This window comes from Nylanderia fulva, unplaced genomic scaffold (assembly GCF_048542155.1).
Source record: "Nylanderia fulva isolate GAGA-0341 unplaced genomic scaffold, ASM4854215v1 Scaffold79, whole genome shotgun sequence".
Taxonomy (NCBI): Eukaryota; Metazoa; Arthropoda; class Insecta; order Hymenoptera; family Formicidae; genus Nylanderia; species Nylanderia fulva.
Window position 1 is genome coordinate 367,720 of NW_028190905.1, and position 21,816 is coordinate 389,535.

General features: G+C 35.7%; 3 protein-coding genes across 3 annotated transcripts; 1 reads left to right on the top strand and 2 right to left on the bottom strand.

Moving 5' to 3' along the window:
* Positions 1-4,528: 4,528 nt before the first annotated feature.
* Positions 4,529-6,612, bottom strand: LOC146720072 (uncharacterized). Its single transcript, XM_085489089.1, has 5 exons — positions 6,196-6,612; positions 5,888-6,133; positions 5,444-5,755; positions 5,079-5,216; positions 4,529-4,684 (listed from the first exon to the last, which is right to left on the bottom strand). The coding sequence occupies exons 1-5, from the start codon at positions 6,610-6,612 to the stop codon at positions 4,529-4,531; spliced, it is 1,269 nt and encodes a 422-aa protein (XP_085345215.1).
* A 1,305-nt stretch (positions 6,613-7,917) lies between these two features.
* On the bottom strand, positions 7,918-8,448 carry LOC114938867 (uncharacterized). The gene has a single exon (XM_029312977.1). It carries the CDS (start codon positions 8,446-8,448, stop codon positions 7,918-7,920), a length of 531 nt encoding a protein of 176 aa, XP_029168810.1.
* Positions 8,449-17,034: 8,586 nt separating this feature from the next.
* Positions 17,035-19,430, top strand: LOC146720073 (uncharacterized). The gene is made up of 2 exons (XM_085489078.1): positions 17,035-18,194; positions 18,298-19,430. The coding sequence occupies exons 1-2, from the start codon at positions 17,123-17,125 to the stop codon at positions 18,846-18,848; spliced, it is 1,623 nt and encodes a 540-aa protein (XP_085345204.1). The 5' UTR covers positions 17,035-17,122; the 3' UTR covers positions 18,849-19,430.
* The last annotated feature ends 2,386 nt before the right edge of the window (positions 19,431-21,816 follow it).

The window sequence follows — 21,816 nt, forward strand, 5'->3', positions numbered from 1 at the left end:
GCACACACAACAAGGGTATTTAAAAATCATTCAACATTCATGTGATAGTATACACAGGTCTGAGTAAAAATGTCTTTGAAAATATAGGGCAAAAATCATTTAAAAAATAGAGACAATTTTATATATTACTACATAAGACTTAGTAGCTTTTATGTTTCGCATATGAAGGTTTACTTCAGTGTTTACAAACCAGGCTTATTTATAGAAGATTGTTTCTTTACAATTACAATATACGCCTGACATTTTCTTTTTACAAAGTTGTGAAGTTTCGAAAATTTCCGGGTTTTTTAATTATTTGACAAGCACACTGAATTCGTTTATATAATTTTTTAAATTATTTATCGGTGAAGACTCCATTATGCTTTTCAAATACTATTATCAAAAAATCCAAGAAATTTGAATTCTAATTCAAAAAAGACCTGGAATTTTTAAAAGAGTTTGCAACTTCAAAATGACAAGTATGTATTGTAATGGAAGGACATATGGAAGACCTGTAAATAAGCGTTGTGTAAACACTGAGGTAAATCTTCGTACGCGAAAAAGTCAATCATGATAATAATAATAATAACAATAAAAATTGTTTATATCTCTGAAACAATTGAATTTTCGATTATGGCTGTTAAGACTTTTTTACTCATTGTCAGTACTGTGTGTACTAACTACTATAAACAATACAGTATTTATTTATTTTAAGGCCTCAACGAGCAAATAATCTAAAGTTATTATATTACAAAATTGTTGCAAATAAAAATCTAAATTGCAAGATCATAAAAACCTGAGTTCAGAAATCAGAACCAGCAGGTTCGTTTAGCATCAATATTAAGATCAAGGATCGTAATAAATAAGTTTTATATATATAACCGATTACAAATTAAAATAAAATTTAAATCATGGACTTCGTCAGAAAGGATGGAAATTCTGATATAAGCATACATTAACTTTTTGATAATAAGCGACTGAAGAGACACAAGTGAGTGTCAAAATGTCTCGTGCTAATTTATTAATATATAATTTTCGCGCTAAGTTATTAACATGTAATTTTATATTCTAATATCTCGACAATTTTTGTAATTTAAGAAATTTTATTTTTTGAGTAAATCAATTAATATGTTTTTATGATCTTGTAATTTAAATTTTCATTTGCAACAACTTTGTAATATAGTGATTCTAGATTATTTGCTCATTGAAGCCTTAAAATAAATAAATAATGTGTTTGGCGCTCATCAATTACGTGTCGTTTATCGTTAATTGTTGCTTAATTGTCGCGTTATCTGTTGTTGATGTATAATAGTATATGGATAATAGTATATAGAATGTCTACATGTTTATCGATTGATTTGGCTTGATTGTAACGTTTTGCCGATGGATAACGAATGGGCACTTGAGGGTAATTAACTTGCTAAACGGTGCTGCCATCGCTATCCATTGAGCTATATTATTGATCGAAAATAAGAGCAGCCTACTCGCGAGCCATATCTTGCAGGAAGAAGGACACTTCTTGCTAGTAATTGTACACGTTAACACATTCGAGAGATCTCGAAGACAAGGGAGAGAAGGAAACCTGGAAGGATGTCGGCCCTTTTGCATAATTGTTGTCTGGGAAGCTGCCCTTCCTGCTTTGCTATCCTACTGCTTCCTTATCTGGCTTTGCATGCTGCACGGACAAAGTCGGAGGACTCGCTCATCGGAGCACGAGGCACGCATTAGCGCGGTAAGTCGATTGCCTGATTATTTCCTAATTGCCCGGATTGTTTTTGTCATCCACGCGGCATTAGCGAGACTCCTTTACAATCTCTATATTTGCGATAATTTCGTATTGCACGATTGCGTATATTTTCGCTAGTTTCGCATCCGGGGAGAATTGCAAGACTCTCCCCTCACATATTGTATTGTTTATAACATAAGCCCAAATCAATTAAGACGTTTATTAACTACCATAAATAGTCTTTTAATAGCCTGTATATAGATATGTATCTTCCATAAAATGTTACAAATTGTTTTTTCCACCATTGCTAAAGATATTAATTTTCTTTCTTTCTTAATTGTCGCAATAACATCGCGTGTGACTCTATTGGCTGAGAGGAATGGAGTGTAGATCATATTAATTTGAGTTTCTCTTCATTTTTTCTTAAACAAAACCATTATATTTTATCAAATAAATCGATTCTTCACAATATTCTGTATAAAAAGTTATAATGATAAGATACTCAAAAAATAATAGTTTACGAGATATTTTGTACTTCAAAATGTAATATAATTTTATTTAAACTATAAATATCTTGTAAAATATTCATTTTCGATTATTTTCCTTAATATTTTTGTGTACAAAATAATCAGAGCAATTAGTTGGTGTAAAAAACACACAGTTTTTTTTAAGAAAAAATATGTAATACATTAGCAGATACATATTTTTTCTTAAAAACAACTATGTGTTTTTTTTACATTAATTAATTTTCTTCATTATTTTATACATAAAAATAAGGTAAATTGAGATAAGATCATCGAAAGATAAATATCTTGTGAGACATTTTATATTTTATGTAAAATTATTACATTATAATACCAAATATCTCGTAAACTATTAACTTTTTGAAAACAAGGTTGATAAGAATTAAATCGACCAACTGGCTAAGGTGTTAAATTTAATTTATTAGCAACGTTTCGACCGCTATATTGGGTTCTCTTCAGGCTATTAAATGATGATAAAGGTCTTAGATTCGATCATCCAATGTCCTTAGATCGCCAACCAGTGTAAGAAACGGACTCGAGTAATAATTCAGTCCTAACTTTACACTGTGCACAAACGCCGATTAAACATACACTGATCAACTCATCATTCTAAAGAAGACCCGATATAGCGGTCAAAATGTTGCTAATAAATTAAATTTAACCTCTTAGCCAGTTGGTCGATTTAATTCTTATCAACCTGTTAAGGAGATTAGCAATAATGCACTTGAAAAAAAAACACCACTTTGAATGTACTTATAAAGGTTTAATTTTCGCTGCAATTAGAACTGATCACATTGATGAGATAACACATAACTGACTTTGATTACAAGTCGCGAGAAGATATATCAGATCGAACGGTCGTTAGCTAACTGAGCGGTTTCGAAAAAGTCGAGGCGAAGGACCCGTCAGCTGATTTCAAAGCTGCGAGGCTCGGCGCGGCGCGCGGTAAGACGCACGAGAGACGAAAAAATGTAAACATGCAAAGAGTGCCGAGCCGCTGCACGGCTTTCACAGAAAATCGATAAATTTAAAGACCGAAATAGTATCGGAATACGGAAATATACATAATCGATAAAATATGATTTTACAAATATTGATTTAATATAAATTCTTGTAACATTACCGCCCGCCTCAGGGGCGTGACGGACGCCGCTGAAATCTAACAATTATCTTGAGTGAATGTAGAGAGCAAATGAAACGAGACAAAAGAAGTACAATGGAACTATGAAATGAATACGATGAGTCGTTGATACAGATGGGAATACACGAGTTAGAATAAATGTGAATGGCGCGACAATGAGACGACTGCTTTAAATTATTCAGAAAGAACGGAATACTGTGCTAGATTCATGATTTGATCGGAAGCGGACAAAGTTTCACGATCGGTCTTTTAAATTCCGACGTGGCCATACGTACGGTGACAACTCGAATTTGTCCGTCGGAACCGGGATGTATGGCAGTTACTCGTGCAAGTGGCCACTTAGACGGCGGATATCGTTCGTCGAGTATTAGTACAAGCAAGCCGACGGTTATTGAATTCGATGTATTTTGCCATTTATTCCGAATTTGAAATCGCTGTAGGTATTCAGTCGACTAGCAATGCCAGAAACGTTCTAGCATGTGCCGGATAAGTTGCCACCGCGATAGTTGTGAAATCGGAGTCTCGATTAGAGCTGATTCCGCGATGGTGATTAACAATTCGCCTACGATGAAGTACGCGGGTATTAACGCGGTGACATCGGAGGAATTGTCAGAGAGCGCACAAAAAGGTCGCGAGTTTAGTACGGCTTCAATTTGTACAAGGAGGGTGTTGAGTTCCTCGTACGTGAGAATGGATTCCCCGATGATACGTCGGAGGTGAAATTTGACGGATTTCACCGCGGCCTCCCATTTCCCACCAAAATGTGGGGTGGACGGAGGATTGAATCGCCACGTCGTGCCGTTGTTGGTGAGAAGATGAGCGAGGCGGTTAACTTCCTCGGATGCGGAGGAGAATATGCGGCGGAGTTCCGCGTCGGCGCCGACAAGATTGGTGCCGCAATCGCTCGTTAGGTTGAAGCATCGTCCTTGTCGACCGATGAACCGGCGATACGCGGCGAGAAATTCTGCGTGGAGTAATTGGTGGCAAGTTCGAAGTGAACTGTGGAAGTCACGAAGCATACGGAGACGACGAGATAGTTCTTGTACGTTCGGAAAGCTCGTCCACGTCAGGTGCAAAAGTTGAAAGGGCCGGCATAGTCCACGCCGGAGTTCAGGAAGGGGCGCGTTGGAGTTACGCGCTGTGCGGGTAGCGAGCCTATCATTTTGCTGGCGATGGCGGCACGGTGTCGGCCGCATTGAACGCATCTGCGGATGAGGGCGCTGACAAGGGTGCGGCTACCGAGGATCCAAAACTGTTGTCGCAGGATTGCGAGTATAACCTGAACTCCACCGTGTAGTGTCTGTTTGTGCAGATCTGAAATGATAAGCCATGAGAAAAACAAGTCACGAGAAAGGGTAGCTGGGTGTTTGCTGTCTGTATCGAGGAGAGAATTTTTTAGGCGTCTACCGACGCGAAGGATTCCTTCATTATCTACGAAAGACGCGGGTTTCAGAAGCGGATGCGACCGAGATAGAGCTGTCCTTTGGGAGCAGAAGTCCATTTCTTTGTTGAAGTAGGCTCATTGAATCTCTTTGACCCAAAATGAGCGCGCGGCTAGCATCTCGTCAGCAGTCAGTGATGATGAGGTTGGACATTCGCGACCACGGAATCGATCTATGGCGCGCTTGATCCACGCCGTTATGCAAAGTAGTCGTTTGAGCTGTGAAAAGCGATAAATGAGATCCCAGCATTCTGACGGTGTACTTACTGTCGAGATTAGCACGAGTTTTTGTAGACGCTCTTCGAGGTCAACGGCTTGATCGAGAGGAGGCACGAGTGACGGCCAGCCTATGGAGGGACCTTGCAACCACGACGAACCGTACCACCATAAGTAATGTTGATTGAGCTGTTACGGAGTTAGACCACGAGACAGACAGTCAACCGGATTGTCAACTCCAGACGTGATACCAGCGTGCAGTGGGCGCCAGCTCTTGAATAGCAGCGACTCGATTACTGACGAACCACTTAGACGGATGTCCTTGAATCCACGCAAGGCCAATAGTCGAGTCCGTCCACAAATGAGCGGGAACGTTCTTCAGATCGAGTGTTTTGAACTCGCACAAGAAGACAAACGAGTAAGAGCGCCGCAGATAGTTCCAATCGCGGAATTGTCTGTTGTTTGAGTGGCGTGACCTTGCTTTTGGCTGCAAGGATCACGATCTTGGCATCGGCGTATTCTTGAAAGGTTTTGATGTAGAGAACAGCTTCGAGCGCGTCTTGAGAAGCGTCGGAAAACCCATGTAATTCCACACCTTGAGCTGATGCAGACGTTTGGATCCAGCGTAGAATTAAGATGTCGGAGACGTTCTTCAGGCTTTCGTCAAAGGTGATCCACTCGTTGGCGAGAGATTTTGGGAGCTGATCGTCCCACTCTAGTTGCGATGTCTAAAGTCGTTGAAGAAAGATCTTTCCTACGATAGTGGCCGGAGCGAGCCATCCGAGCGGGTCGAAAATTTGTGCGGTGCGAGACAGCGCAGATCGTTTTATGAGCGTTTGTGAAGTCTCAGCTTGGCTCACTTGGAAAGTGAAGGCATCCGCTGCTGGATGCCATGTAAGACCGAGCATGCGGGCTTCGGTCAGTAGTTTCCTGGAAAGCGGATGCTCGTTAGGAGTCTCGATGTTGGCGAGAATTGCGTCATGATTGGATGCCCACTTTTGAAGTTGGAAGCCGCCCGCCTTGAGGAGACGCACTAGTTGGAGAGCCTTCTTCTGAGCATCGTGAGGAGAGTCAGCACCTGAGAGAATGTCGTCCACGTAAGTCTCCTTCAGCAGAACTTCAGATGCGGAAAGCGTTGTTTTTCGTCGGAGGCGAGCTGCTTTAATACGCGCAGGGCGACGTACGGCGCGTACGTGAGGTCGTAAGTCACCGTGGTAAGCTGGAACTCTTGTGGTTCTCTATTTTTGCTCCAGAGGACTCGTTGAAAGTTGCGATCATCTTGGTGAACAAGGATTTGCCGATACATCTTGGTGATGTCCGCGGCGAATGCAAAGGCGTGGGTACGCCACCGGAGAAGAACGGCATCAATGTCTTGCTGCAGCTTTGGTTCTGCGTGAAGACAGTCGTTTAGTGAGACCCCGGAAGAGGTACGAGCGGAGCCGTTGAAGACGACTCTCAGCTTTGTCGTGGTGCTGGATTCTCGAAACACTCCATGATGTGGAAGGTAAACTGAGATGCTCGCAGTGGTTGACGCTCGTTGCATATGTCGCAAAGCCTCGTATTCTTTCATGAAATCGATGTACATCTTCCCGAAGGATGCGTTGCGATGAATGCGAGTTTGAATCGTTTTCAGAAGACGAGAGGCAGCCGATTTGGATTTGCCAAGAGGCTGATGAGCTGACCGGAACGGCAAGCAAAAAGTGTATCGACCGGAATTGTCTCGAGAATGAGCCTATAGAAAATAGTTTTCGCACTTTAGCTCGTCAAAAGTAAGATGCAAGGTCGATGAAGCGGCAATTTCTTCTTGAAGTCAAAACTTTTATAGATCTTTGTGAGATGGACGAAATTTTTTGACCGTATGGAGAACAACGTCGAATGAGAACTCGATGCTGAAGAACCGACAGGGCCCTAAATAATCCAGCCGAATGCGGTGTTCTGAGCTACCGGAGTGTTGGATGGTCCTTGAAGAACGTTTCCGCGCAGCACTAACGTCAGCTCCCAGCAGAAGGTCAATGGGACCGGGCACTGCAAAATCGGGATCGGCTAGCGGCAGGTTGACGAGATGGTTCCACGTGTTGGTCTTTATCCTTTGAGATGGAATACGACCGGTGACTCGAGGCAAGACAAGTGCGTCGACATGTACTTCGACGGAAGGATCGATGTGAGATCAAAGTCAAAGAGAGACTGCGCCGCGAGTTAAATCGACCTTTTGAGAGCCAACGCTTGCAATGAGAACGGAAGCACGATTACGATAGTCGAAGGAGATGAATCAATGATTCTTGGATCAGCGAGACTTTGGATCCTTGGTCCAAGAGAGCTTGAATTTGGACGTGTTCACCGTGCTCAGTGATTAGCGTTATGCGAGCCGTCGCCAGAAGCACCTGCGGTCGATCAAATTGAGCGGCAGCATGGTGAGAATGAATGACCGAATGAGGCGACGTTCCTGCTACTAAAGCACCGGACGCCGCAACGGTAGCTGATGACGACGGTGCAGCAGGAAAACTGGTCTCGCGATGAAGCAGCGTATGGTGTTGACCCCTACAGTGACGGCATCTCTTTAGCGTGCAACATTCGTTGAGACGGTGCGATCTAAGGCAGTTATAGCATAGGCTCTTGACCGTGACAAACTCTTGTCGCTCCTTCAACAGTTTCGAAGCGAAGTCCGAACACGAGGCGATGTAATGGTTGGAACTGCAGAACGAGCACTTTGATACACTTGTTAAAGCGTGCGACTTTATGATCGGCTTTGTCTTCAAGTTCGATTTTGAGGGGAGAGTGGATGCCTTTGAATCGCGGGACTAAACTGTCTCGAGTGCGCGAATACGGCCTTCCAAGAAAAGTTCGAGGTGATCGAAGGTGGCAAGGTCGTTCGTTTTCCCTGCTCGAGTTCTCAAGCTTCCAACGTGTGCGAGTCAAGGCGTCGAGTCACGAGGTAGACCATCAGAATGTCCCAATATTCAGTAGGCGCACCGAGGGACTGTAAAGCGCCAAACGATTCTTTGACGGTTGACAGGAGAGTCTTGAGGTCGAAGCTAAATTTCTGTGTCAACGTCTTTAATTCGAAGATTCGATCTAAGTAGGTCGAGACCAGGATGCAATTCTCGTACCGAGACGTGAGTGCTTGCCAGAAGGCTCGCGAGAAATTCTCAACAGTCACCGGGATGTTGGCAAGATATTGAGCTGCCTCTCCAGTAGTCTGAGACTTCAGATAGTGGAATATTTCAACGCGCGGGATGTTTCTATTAGAGCTTACCATCGAGTGAAAAAGATCGCGAAATGACGGCCAGTTACGATAGTCACCGGAGAATTTGGGTAGGCTGATCTTCGGAAGAGTACGACATGAACTCGAGCGCGAATTTTTCTCTTGGATGGACTCATTTGTTTCTTCGTGGTGATCGAGCAACGGTTCGCGCAGTTGCATGAGATTGGACTTTGAATTGTAATAGGCTTTTTCACATGTTGAGTATAGGTCATCCGAAAAATAAGGATGCTTAAGAGTCTTGTCGGAGTGACAACCGAGAAGTTTGTCGTGATGGCATTGAAACTTTTTCCAATTAGCGTCGAGCGTTTGAATCCTTGCGTCAAGGGTAAATCTATTTATTTTATCCAAGTTTTTTGGTGTTTTCGAAGGCGCAAGCAATGACACCAAACAAATGATTTTGTTTTTCGATGACAGAACTGATTGTTGTCATCTTGATGAGGCTTCTAGAAGGTCACGAGCACTGTGTTGCGGATTCGAAATTTTAACCGTCGCTGGTCGATGCCGTAGAGAGTTGCAAATGCAGTTACAACGCGACACGTCACAATGACACTGAGAGCGTGAGAGAGAGAGAGAGAGGGGGGAGGGGGGGGGAGAGAGAGAGAGAGAGAGATATTTAGCTGCGGTAGTTACATATACATAGTTTACATATAATATATTACCGTCATGTTCTCTTACGCTATACCTTGTTACTTATACCTGTTGTTTGTTGAATAATAAGTCCGCTTTTTTCTCCGCTCCCTCCCCATAATATACTGCATCAGTACTTTTTTAAATCCTTTTATAGTTTGCTCCCCTTTTACCTTATTCGGCAAATTATTATACATTATAAATCCATCGTGCAGTAACATCCTTTGTTCCTCTCTTGTCCTACATCTATTATTACATATATCTTTACCCCTTCTCGTATTTTTTTTACTTTTTGCTTGCACTATTTCTATATCTCTACTTAAGTATTTCGGACACATTTCATTTACTATCTTATATACTATTACACATACATTATATTCGATTCTTTCCCTAATAGACATAAACTTTAACATTTCCAACATCTTTATAATTTTCTCTTTCCTATCTCTTCTTAGGATAATTCTCAACCCCTGGTTTTGCAATTTCTGCAAGCGCTGTATATTAGTTTCTTCTAAACCCACAAAAATCGACGCACAATAATCAAATAGTGGCGCAATACTTGTTTTATATATTTTACATCTTATGTCACGCGACATGTCCTCACTTACTCTACGCAAAACGTCTAATTTTGCTCCTGCTTTTCTGCTGATATAGTCTGCATGAGCCGAGAAATTCAAATTCCTATCTATTATTATTCCTAAATACTTTATTTTATTTACTCTTTCTAATATTTCGCCCTTTAATTTGATTATCACATTATTTTTAGCCACTTTTTTTTACAACTTCTAATTAGCATAACCTTTGTTTTATTTACATTTACAACTAATCTATTTATTTCTAACCATTTCTCTACTTTTAACATTTGCTCGTTCAAATTATCACTAATTTCCTGACTCGAAAACCCCGTAGTATAAATCAAGGCGTCGTCGGCGAACAATCTTACAGTACAATTATCATTAATAACTTCTACAATATCATTTATATACAATAAAAACAACAATAGTCCCAACACAGATTCCTGAGGCACTCCCATATCGACATTAATGGGACTTGATATTATTCCATTAAATTTAACTCTTTGCGTTCAATTTATTAGGTGGCTCTTAAACCAATTTAACACTGTTCCTTTAATTCAATAGCCTTCAAGTTTTATTAACAAGATTTCTCTATCTACAACCTCGAATGCTCTTTTCAAATCTAAGAAGATTACTCCTATCATCTTCCTTTCTCCAATTATCTTTTTCCAACTTGTTACTACCCATTGTAATGCTGTTTCGCACGAATGCTTAGCTCTAAATCCCGACTAACTTTCTTCTTACTGTCATCTAATCTTTCTTTTAAATATTCTCTCTTCGCTTTCCTACACATATCTACCGTCTTATTCCGGATTTGTCGAAACGTCTCCCAATCTTTACAACATTTATTCATACGAGCCGCTTTATACGCCATATCCCTCTGTTGCATTTGTTTATAAATTTCGTCACTAAACCATGACTTTTCCTGCCATTCCTTTCTTATTACTATTTCTTTCTTAGGCACAACTATATCTAGGCATTTCACTATCGCATTTATCACATTATTCGCTATTTTATTTATACCAGTCTCCCCCACCTTATCAAGTTCTCTTTGCACTAATCTCATAAATTTCAATATATTCATTCTCTTATAGTCTCTACGAACAATTTTTCTATCAGTTTCCTTACTAATTTTCCCTTTCCGACTTGCCACTATCATAGAGTGGTCCGTTACTTTAGGTTCATGTCGCACTTCAACTTCTATATCTTCATTGGAAAAAACTAGATCAATAATTGTTTCTGACGTTCTTACTATTCTAGTGTAATCATTAACCAATTGTTTCAATCCTACCGAATACATGCTTCTAATTAATCTTCTTTGTACATAGTTATCAATCTTTAAATCAATATTAAAATCACCCATAATAATTACATTCTGTCTCAACATCTCATCGTTACACGCATTCTCTAAATAATCTAAAAATTTCGAATCACTACTATTAGGTGAGTGATACACCACCATTACAATGCCTTTGCAATTTCTGTCCTCAATATTTATTATTATCGACCACCAATTACCCTCACATTTTTCTATCGCTTTAGTTTCAAATCTAATCGTCCTATCTATATATACTAATACTCCTCCCGTTCTAGTAGATTCAGAATTTCCTCGCACACATTCATATCCACTGATTTGTAATTCGTGGTCCTCAATTTGGCTCGTCACATGCGTCTCTTTTAATCCTACTAAACAAGGTCTAAACTCCTTGAATAAAATGTTCTCTATTTCATCCTTATGTTTCAAGAATCTCTGCGCATTTAAGCAAACCACACAGTTTTTTACACTTCTGAATTTCTCTCGTTGCTATATGCTGCTCTGCATTTTACTTGTATACATTTCTATTTCTTTTTTTAAACAAGAACAGTTATTGTCATATGCCGAGTGGTCCGACTTCAAATTTTTTATTTTTATTATCTTGATTTTGTCCTCACAGTTTATACATTTCCTTGTTAAACTATTACACTCCTTCGTCATATGATGCCCCGCACACAGGCCATATGCTTCATTTTTTACACACTTCTTTGCAAAATGGAAATAACCGCAGCATTTGAAGCACCTTAGAATCCCTATATAATCCTGTACTCTACACATTTTCCATCCAATCTTCACTCTTCCTAGATCCAACAGCTGCTTTCGTGCATCAGTATTTACCTAAACTATTAATGAGACTCCTCTAGATTTCAGATTTACCGTTTTATGTATTATTTTCCTTCGGACACCATTACATCCACATTCATTTTGCTTTTCTATTTTTTTCCAAAACTCCTCCTCTCTTTCACAATCCTCTTCATCAATATCAAATATTTTGAGTTTCAACTTCCTCTTCCTTGGTTCCTTTACCACATATTTCTCCCCAAGATCCTCAGCTACCTTCTCTTTTAGTTTATCTGCTTGCAACCTGCTTTCGCATCCCACCACTACCGCTCCTCTTGTCACTTTCCTTAATTTAGTTATTCCTACTCCAAGTTTAGAGATATCAATTTTGCTTTTAATATCTTTCTTTGTAACCTCACTTGAGTTTTCGCCATCAATATCTTTTGGCTTAATAATTATAACTGCCTCCGACTTGCCTTTTACTGCTCCACTGTATGTTTTCTTTAAGCTTTTTTATGTTTCTTTCGATAAAGTCTGCATTTCATCGCTCAACTCTTTTCTTATCATTTCGCTAACCAATGCTTTTAACTCGTGTCTTCCACTGCTGCAACTGCTCTCTTATTTTATTCATTTCTTCCTCCAAGGTTTCCCTTATAATATTTTTAATCATATCCTTCCCCATTATTTCATCCTTAGTTTCTTTTATTAACTTATAAATGTTCTTTATTTTGACATCCATATCGTTACGTACATGCACCTCCAAATCAGCTTGCTCCTTGTCAGCAGGGCGCAATGCAGCCTGGCTTCTTTCTCCAGAAGCACTTGAGTCAACGCTTCCCTTTTTTTTTTTCGCCGCTGCCTTCTTCTGTCGATCCACCTTTTTGCGTAAAGATTTCAAATTTTCCTTTATACAGAACCACTTTGTTAGTTGCATTATAAATCTTATGCTGTTTATGGCAGCTGGGATGGAAACTTTTCTCACACGGTACACATACGATTATTTCAGTCTTAATGTCTTTCCTACACTGCCTACATAAAGTAGACACTGCTTTCTTTACATCCATTATATACTTTCTTGTTTTATCAGCACAGCAACTGTCTTTAAGTTTGATTTCCTGTAATTGCATTTAACACCCGCTGTCGCTCATGTCGCCGCATTTCGCGAAATCATCATTATGGCGAATTCTACATTTTGCTACATGATACTTTTACGAGCTAAATTTACGTCAATGATTTTGATGCTTTTTATGAAAAATAATATTTTCAATTATGCACCAACCTCCGAACTCAAATATACTGTTCTTCAAGTGTTCACACTCTCTTTTAATTTACTCTATCACTCACTTTTATGAGAGCTCCCACAAGACACGTGCTTACTCTTTCACAGGGAGAGAGAGAGAGAGAGAGAGAGAGAGAGAGAGAGAGTATTGAGCACGATTAAGCGAGAGTGCGTCTGTGAATTCGAGACGAAAACGAGCAGAACGTCGAATGCCGCGAATTGTCTGCGATTGCGTTGAATATTCGACACACGAAATAAAATTCGGCTCGAAAGACCAAAATTAATGTTAAGGAGATTAGCAATAATGCACTTGAAAAAAAATATAAAAAAACTATTAATCTCGGCTCGAATTATTGTGTTACAATAAAAATAAAATCTCGACGGCAATCGGAGCCTATGCGGATGACATGCACAAAATTAATAAATTAAAATGAGAAAAACACCACTTTGAATGTACTTATAAAGGTTTAATTTTCGCTGCAATTAGAACTGATCACATTGATAAGATAACACATAACTGACTTTGATTACAAGTCGCGAGAAGAGATATCAGATTGAATAGTCGTTAGCTAACTGAGCGATTTCGAAAAAGTCGAGGCGAAGGACCCGTCAGCTGATTTCAAAGCTGCGAGGCTCGGCGCGGCGCGCGGTAAGACGCGCGAGGGACGAAAAAATGTAAACATGCAAAGAGAGCTGAGCCGCTGCACGGCTTTCGCAGAAAATCGATAAATTTAAAGACCGAAATAGTATCGGAATACAGAAATATACATAATCGATAAAAAATGATTTTACAAACATTGATTTAATATAAATTCTTTTAACACAACCTTGTTTTCAAAATTTACTGGTGATCAAACTGCTTATCTTGTATTTATTTTTTGATGATTAAGGCTTCCAACGTTTATTTCTCCATCAAATTTTTAAACACCTTGTACCAGTTAAAAAAATTCAAATTAATATATCTAGCAGTTGCGAAGAAAACAGTTTGTAACACTTTATGTGGGAATTTATGTATACATATATACAGTGTGTTCCAAAATCAGATTGACAAATTTTTAATAGTTATAAAAGACATCAAAACAAACCAGTTTTGTCAATAAATTCATAACCACAAATAAACCGTTTTGACACTAGAGAATAAAAGACTAAAATATTTTTATATGATATATATATATATATATATATATATATATATATGTATATGTATAGGGGGAGTTTCCCTAGCGCCGAATGGCAACTTACGCCGGACATAATTAATATCTGTGCAAATAGAAACATAATCGAGCTATAGTATCAATCAAACATTAAACATGTAAGCAGCACTCTTGTTTCGCGTAAATGACAAAGGAGCGCGATTAATTGTTGTTTTTGAAAATACAGAATTGTATCGTATGACGAGCGTACTTACAAAATTTCTGTGACTAAATACTTCTAAGTTGTGGTATTACAAGTTTGAATAAGTACTTTTTTAATTATCTTTATTTCTTTTTATGTGCTATAGACTGACCTCCCCGAGAAAATGTTTTTTTTATGCATTTACTGTCCCTTGGTATTGAACAGAACATTTATTCCTAACACCGAACAATAAAAATGTCTTAACCTAACCTAACCTTGTGTGTCTATGTTTAATATTTTATATATTTGTAATATTTGACCGGACAAAATAAAGAAAAGCAAAGAATGACACCGAAAAAAACAAACGAAGAGAATGCTTGTGTAGTTTGTCTACGAAACCAATGAAGAAAATTGGATGTTCGAGCTGCGAAGGATGGATTTACGAAGCTTATCCGATATCCCAGAGTGTTCTGACAATTATATTTATGATCAATGCAAGCTATTTTGAAGTTGTCCGTCATTAGAGCACCTATTTTCACTCTGTCCGGTACTAGGTGCCACTTTGTATTTCTATAAAATTATAAGCCAAAGTTTAATATTTATTTAAACTAATTATTTTTTATAAAGTTCATTATTTTGTTTTTTATTTTGATTTTTAATATTGTTTACTTGAAATAAATACATAATGAAAAATTATATAACAAAAGATAATCTTATTTATCTTGAGAAAACCTTAAGTGTCTGGCACTAGGAGAACTTCCTCAATATATATATATATATATATATATATATATATATATACAAGGTGTGTAAATTAAGTAATAAGACTATTTTGAGATAAACTTTTATTTATAATTTAACTACAATTTAACTCTGTCTCCTTTAAAATAGTTCCCTTGGGAAGCCACACTGCGCCTGAGACATTGTTTCCCGTTTTCATATCAGTGCTGGAACTCAGAAATTCGAATAGCCTTCACAGGAATAGAAGTCATAGGGACTCAGGTCAGGCGAATACAGGGGCTGGGGAACGACAGAGAAGTTTTTCCGCGCCCAAAACTTTGTAATCGAAAGCGTTGTGGACGGAGTTTTGACGGAAAAACCATCTCTGTCGTTCCCCAACCCCTGTATTCGCCTGACCTGAGTCTCTGTGACTTCTTTCTCTTTCCGAGATTGAAAACTCATTTCAAAGGACATCTCAAAAAACATTGATACAACCGAAAACGTAAAAGCGGCTGTAATCGACTAGCTGAAGACCATTCGGGTTCTGAATTCCAGCACTGCTATAAAGACTGTAAACAATGTCTCAGGCGCAATGTGGCTTCCCAAGGGAACTATTTTGAAGGAGATACAGTTAAATTGTAGCTAAATTATAAATAAAAGTTTACCTCAAAACAGTCTCAATACTTTATTTACACACCTTGTATATATATATATATATATATATATATATATATATATATATATATACACATACATATATAGAATATGTTTGACTAATAATAAAACATTGTGTGACATTATTTGACATTATTTAAATAAAACATTGTTTGACATTGTTTAAATAAAACATTATTGACTAATTGTAAATTAATATCACAGCATTGAGTATTCATACAACGTTACACTCACAATCAATATTTATTATTATTTAGTCAAAATTCATGTTCGAAATGGACAAGTTTTCTTATAAAGAACTATAGGATCGCGGGTAGGATTAGAAATTATTTTCTTAAATTAATTAATCAATTTTAATTGGTAGCTAATACTTATATTATATATATATATATATATATATATATATATATATATTAATATAACGCTATAAAGATATACAGGTTTAAAGGCTCGTGTATAGTCTTTTATTCTGTATGACTCGCAATAATAAACCATCTCTGTCGTTCCCCAACCCCTGTATTCGCCTGACCTGACAAGGGACATGTCACAACTGTCCGGAACCGATTTGATTCTCCTTGAAATATGTTGTTAAATACACAAATCTAAAAGACACGTATTTTTTTATACGTGCGCAATTTGAGTTTTAAGGGGTGAAACACCCCTTTAAAGAATAACGGTATTTTTCTTTAGGATCAAATATCTGCTAAACTATAAGAGATATAAAGAAAAAACGTACAACAAATTTTAATGGCTTGAAGAGTACTTTAAAGTTATATGAACAAAAATTTTTTTTTTTTTTTTTTTTTTTAAAAAACCCTCACCACCTAATTTTTTTTTTCAAAATTAAAAATTTTGTTTTACCTAATTTAAAGCTTATTTTTTTCCAAATTCAACCATGTGTAATAAAGTTATGTTACGAAATATCATTTTCGAAAATTAATTATAAACGCTCCCGTATATACGCTCATCCGTGCTATGTGCGTAAGTAATTACCGTCGAACAATAAAATATATAAAAAATGTTTTTGTATAATTCTTATTTATGTTTTCTATGTATTTATAACTGCGTATTGTGTATATTTAGATTTAAAAAAAAATTTTTAAATATAATTAATAAGAATTTTTTAAATATACCCCCTGCTTTCTTATTATTTCTTTAATATTTAATTTCTTCTATAAAAATTAAAAACAATTATATTTTATAATAAAATTATTTTTTAATTGAATCTTGCGAATACCAATGTCGCAATATTTGGCATAAACAAATTTTATATCTTACGTTAAATGAATCATAAGATAAGATTATGTGTACGTGTTCCAGATAAGTTATAATTTTTACAATAAAATCTTTAATACGTTAAAATAAATAATAAAATAAGATTATGTGATGACGTATTTCTGATAAGTTAATATAAATTGTTCATGTAGCAGCATAATTCTCACAGTCGGTGTAGTCTTTTCGTTGTAATAATATCTGTGTAAACTGTTCTTTTATTGCAATAGAAAGCAAAATATAACATCTTTGAATATGATTATCAATCCGCTTAACGTTGTTAGACTTTTATTGGTGTCAATAAATTCAATATATTTAACAGAAACGCCAGTAACTGAAGCAGAAGTGGAATTAAAGGAAAACATTAAAAAAATATTACTGGATAGCGTTTTTCATTATAATGGGGTGGAAGTAACGGAAGAAATATATCTCGATTATGAAGAACCTTATAAATTACATAGTTTTGAAATAATTGAAGATGACGAAGAAGCATGGCATGAAGATAGTTTAAATTCTCATCCTCATTGTTCAAATGATGATACAAATTTTGATAGTTCTTATAAAAGACGAGCTGTTGAGTATTGGCGATTTCGGGACACTGATGAAAACAGTAATGACAGAAAAAGGAATCGTCCTCTAAGAGTAGTACAAAATAAATTTAGAAGAGTTTCATCTGAACGTCAGTTAAGGCGATGGGAAGAACAAATACAATCAGGTGGAAGTCGTACAGAAAAATTATCTTACATCTCCAAATTTACACATGATAAATTTACTGCAGCTGTCGAATCAGGATTCATGGTTCATGATATTGATTTAAAAAGATGGGCTTTACAAGCTCAAGAAGAAATAGGAAATTTAAATCCTATATTTAAAGCATCTCACAGTTGGATAGCAAGATTTAAGAAGTCTCACCGAATTGTTTCAAGAAAAGTTACGAAGTTTGTCACTAGAAGAACATTAGAAGATTCTGCTGATTTGCAAAAATCAGCTGATGATTTTCTGGAAACAGTAAAACCTCTTATTGAACAGTTTGGATCTGAAAATATTTACAATTCAGATCAAAGTGGTTTCCAATTGGAACTTCACTCTGGAAGATCATTGTCTAACCAGGGAGAAAAGAAAGTAGAACGTGTCGTGCAATCCATATCATCAACAACCCATTCATATACGATACAACCAATAATATCCTGTAATGGCAATTTGTTGTCCCCTTTATTTATTGTATTAAAAGAAGCTAATGGTAAATTTGGACCAAGAGTACAAGAAAATTTATTTAAAGCAGAAAATGTTATTGTAAAAGCATCGAAATCTGGTAAAATGACATCAGGTATTTTCCTTTTATAATTACTTTTTTTAACAACCTTATTTTATTTAACAATTTAATAAGAGTCATAAAAAAACTATTAAATTAACATTTATATTTTGTACAGATCATTTTAAAATGTGGTTAGAAGAAGCTTATTTCGCAAACATTGGTCCTAATAGCGTTCTTCTTATCGATTCATGGACTGGACATTGCCCCAATATGATTTCGGATTTAACACCTCCTGGAACACATATTACTACTATGATAATACCGAAAGGAACTACAGGGAAAATACAACCATTAGATGTTTATGGATTCAGAATTTGGAAAAATTTTGCTAAAAGATTTTCAGATGCGGTTTTACTGTTGGAAAGTAATATAAACTTACATGAACGAAATAATATAATAAAATTGCAATCTTTGATACATAATCAATTGTCATCCCCACGATATCAAAACTTATTTAAATATTCGTGGTTTAAAAGTGGTTATACGAATGAAAGACCAGACGAATTCGAAAATCCAGTACACTTTAGTTTAGACGAAACTTTAACAAAATGTGATATCGAAGGTTGCAATAATATAGCTGTAGTAAGATGTTCTTGGTGCAAGAAGTCATTATGTTTGAAACATTTTTTTGTCGAATATCATTATTGTAATGTGTATAATGAGTGAATAATATAAAATGCAAATACATTTTTAAAAAAATCTAAATATACACAATACACAGTTATAAATACATAGAAAACATAAATAAGAATTATACAAAAACATTTTTTATATATTTTATTGTTCGACGGTAATTACTTACGCACATAGCACGGATGAGCGTATATACGGGAGCGTTTATAATTAATTTTCGAAAATGATATTTCGTAACATAACTTTATTACACATGGTTGAATTTGGAAAAAAATAAGCTTTAAATTAGGTAAAACAAAATTTTTAATTTTGAAAAAAAAAATTAGGTGGTGAGGGTTTTTTAAAAAAAAAAAAAAAAAAAAAAATTTTTGTTCATATAACTTTAAAGTACTCTTCAAGCCATTAAAATTTGTTGTACGTTTTTTCTTTATATCTCTTATAGTTTAGCAGATATTTGATCCTAAAGAAAAATACCGTTATTCTTTAAAGGGGTGTTTCACCCCTTAAAACTCAAATTGCGCACGTATAAAAAAATACGTGTCTTTTAGATTTGTGTATTTAACAACATATTTCAAGGAGAATCAAATCGGTTCCGGACAGTTGTGACATGTCCCTTGTGAGTCTCTGTGACTTCTTTCTCTTTCCGAGATTGAAAACTCATTTCAAAGGACATCTCAAAAAACATTGATACAACCGAAAACGTAAAAGCGGCTGTAATCGACTAGCTGAAGACCATTCGGGTTCTGAATTCCAGCACTGCTATAAAGACTGTAAACAATGTCTCAGGCGCAATGTGGCTTCCCAAGGGAACTATTTTGAAGGAGATACAGTTAAATTGTAGCTAAATTATAAATAAAAGTTTACCTCAAAACAGTCTCAATACTTTATTTACACACCTTGTATATATATATATATATATATATATATATATATATATATATATATATATATACACATACATATATAGAATATGTTTGACTAATAATAAAACATTGTGTGACATTATTTGACATTATTTAAATAAAACATTGTTTGACATTGTTTAAATAAAACATTATTGACTAATTGTAAATTAATATCACAGCATTGAGTATTCATACAACGTTACACTCACAATCAATATTTATTATTATTTAGTCAAAATTCATGTTCGAAATGGACAAGTTTTCTTATAAAGAACTATAGGATCGCGGGTAGGATTAGAAATTATTTTCTTAAATTAATTAATCAATTTTAATTGGTAGCTAATACTTATATTATATATATATATATATATATATATATATATATATATTAATATAACGCTATAAAGATATACAGGTTTAAAGGCTCGTGTATAGTCTTTTATTCTGTATGACTCGCAATAATTCTTTTTCGGATTTTCCGCGATAAGAAACACGTCTTCTCTTTTTCGCGCGACTTGGTCTTCTGTCCCGTTGATCTCCCGTATCCTTGTTATTAGCTTTCGGTTAGCATACGTATCAGTTATTCGAGAAGGTCGCGGTAACTTTTACATGTTTTTTTTCGCTCGCAATACAAAGGTATTACCTCGGTCCGGACAAACACGCTCGAAAAAGATATAATCAAATTTTGGTAAATAACCCGACTCGAGAACACGCATGACGAGACATATACGTCGGTCAAATATAAAAACAAATATTATAATAAACGATATAAAACCATGAAGTCACCAGATGATAATTAAAAAATGGTAATAATTCAATCGACCAACTCTGGCAAATAAGTAATTTTATTAAATATTCACAACGTTTCGGCCGTGGGTTTCGACCCTTATCAAGTGCTATAATATAATATTAACAATTATTAGAAAAATAAATATAAAAATAATAAAATATATAGAAACTTTTACACGTTAATACGCAAACATACCTATGTTCTTAAATCGAATAATATAAATATTATAATAATTAAATTTATTCGATTCCTACAGAACTGATCGACATGCATCTGATTTAGGAAAGCTAAATATAATAATAAAAGAAAAGAAAACATATTTAATTTAAAAAACGATTCTAGTGCTAAAATGCTCATTTGGGTTTATTGACAAATTTACTTGTTTTGAGGTTTTTTATAATTACCTGAAGTTTGTTAAAAGAATTTTGATTTAAAATACTTGTTCCAATATTTGTAGTTTTAAAAATATAATATCAAAGTGTTAGTTTTCCCCAAATATTACGTACACAGGCACTTTTTATTTCGTCTATACAAAAAGAAAATTTAAATATTTTAATTATTACCTGAACTATGCATAAAATTTGTTGAGCCACGACTGACAGCACCTCTAATTCAATACGATTAAACTCATCGAAGCAAGACCATGCGCCGCAACTCACTAAACCCTTGAAGAACTTGCCCATGTTCTTGTAATCGAGACCTTCAGAACAGTTGAATACAATACACTGCACGGCGATAATTCGACTCAAGTCCTTGGTTGTTTCAGTTTTGCCAGTTCCTGCTGGACCCTCAGGTGAGCCATTCAGATGTAAAGAGTACGCACCAATCAGCGTACGATAGCATCTTACAATCCAACAACTCAAATTAAAATCAATGTCCGTGTTTTTTATTTTGTTGTGTTTTTCTTTTTTATATTTTTATTGTATGATTATATTTAAAGACTTTTCTTAAAGATTAAGTTTCCCACAATTATATAAGGGAATATTTATCAATTTATCAATTTTTTTACTTTTATTGATTTTAGTATGCTTCTAAATTGATCGAATAATAAAAAATAGTGTTTTTTGCGTAAAAACATCTCAGCTTTTGAATAAAAATATTCATTTTCCATTTAGAATATTAGAATGCTATTGATATTGCAATTTAAGTGAAAAAACTCATTTTTTTGGAATTGCCTTTAATTTGATATTTTTTCAGAAAGTTGACAGATTTAATATATGCGGATTCAATATTATTTCGAAGAGGTAAAAAAAGTGCGTAAAGATTAAGTTCTTTTAACAATTTCAGATTTAGAACATCGAGTATT

Excerpts from the sequence above, each read along its gene's own strand:
- LOC146720072 (XM_085489089.1), bottom strand. The coding sequence starts at position 6,612 with ATGTACATCGATTTCATGAAAGAATACGAGGCTTTGCGACATATGCAA. Across the intron at positions 6,134-6,195 it reads CGCCGTACGTCGCCCTGCGC|GAGACTTACGTGGACGACAT; the intron begins GTATTAAAGCAG and ends GTTCTGCTGAAG. Across the intron at positions 5,217-5,443 it reads TATCTGCGGCGCTCTTACTC|CTCAATCAACATTACTTATG; the intron begins GTTTGTCTTCTT and ends ACTCCGTAACAG.
- LOC114938867 (XM_029312977.1), bottom strand. The coding sequence starts at position 8,448 with ATGCAACTGCGCGAACCGTTGCTCGATCACCACGAAGAAACAAATGAG.
- LOC146720073 (XM_085489078.1), top strand. The coding sequence starts at position 17,123 with ATGATTATCAATCCGCTTAACGTTGTTAGACTTTTATTGGTGTCAATA. Across the intron at positions 18,195-18,297 it reads ATCTGGTAAAATGACATCAG|ATCATTTTAAAATGTGGTTA; the intron begins GTATTTTCCTTT and ends TATTTTGTACAG.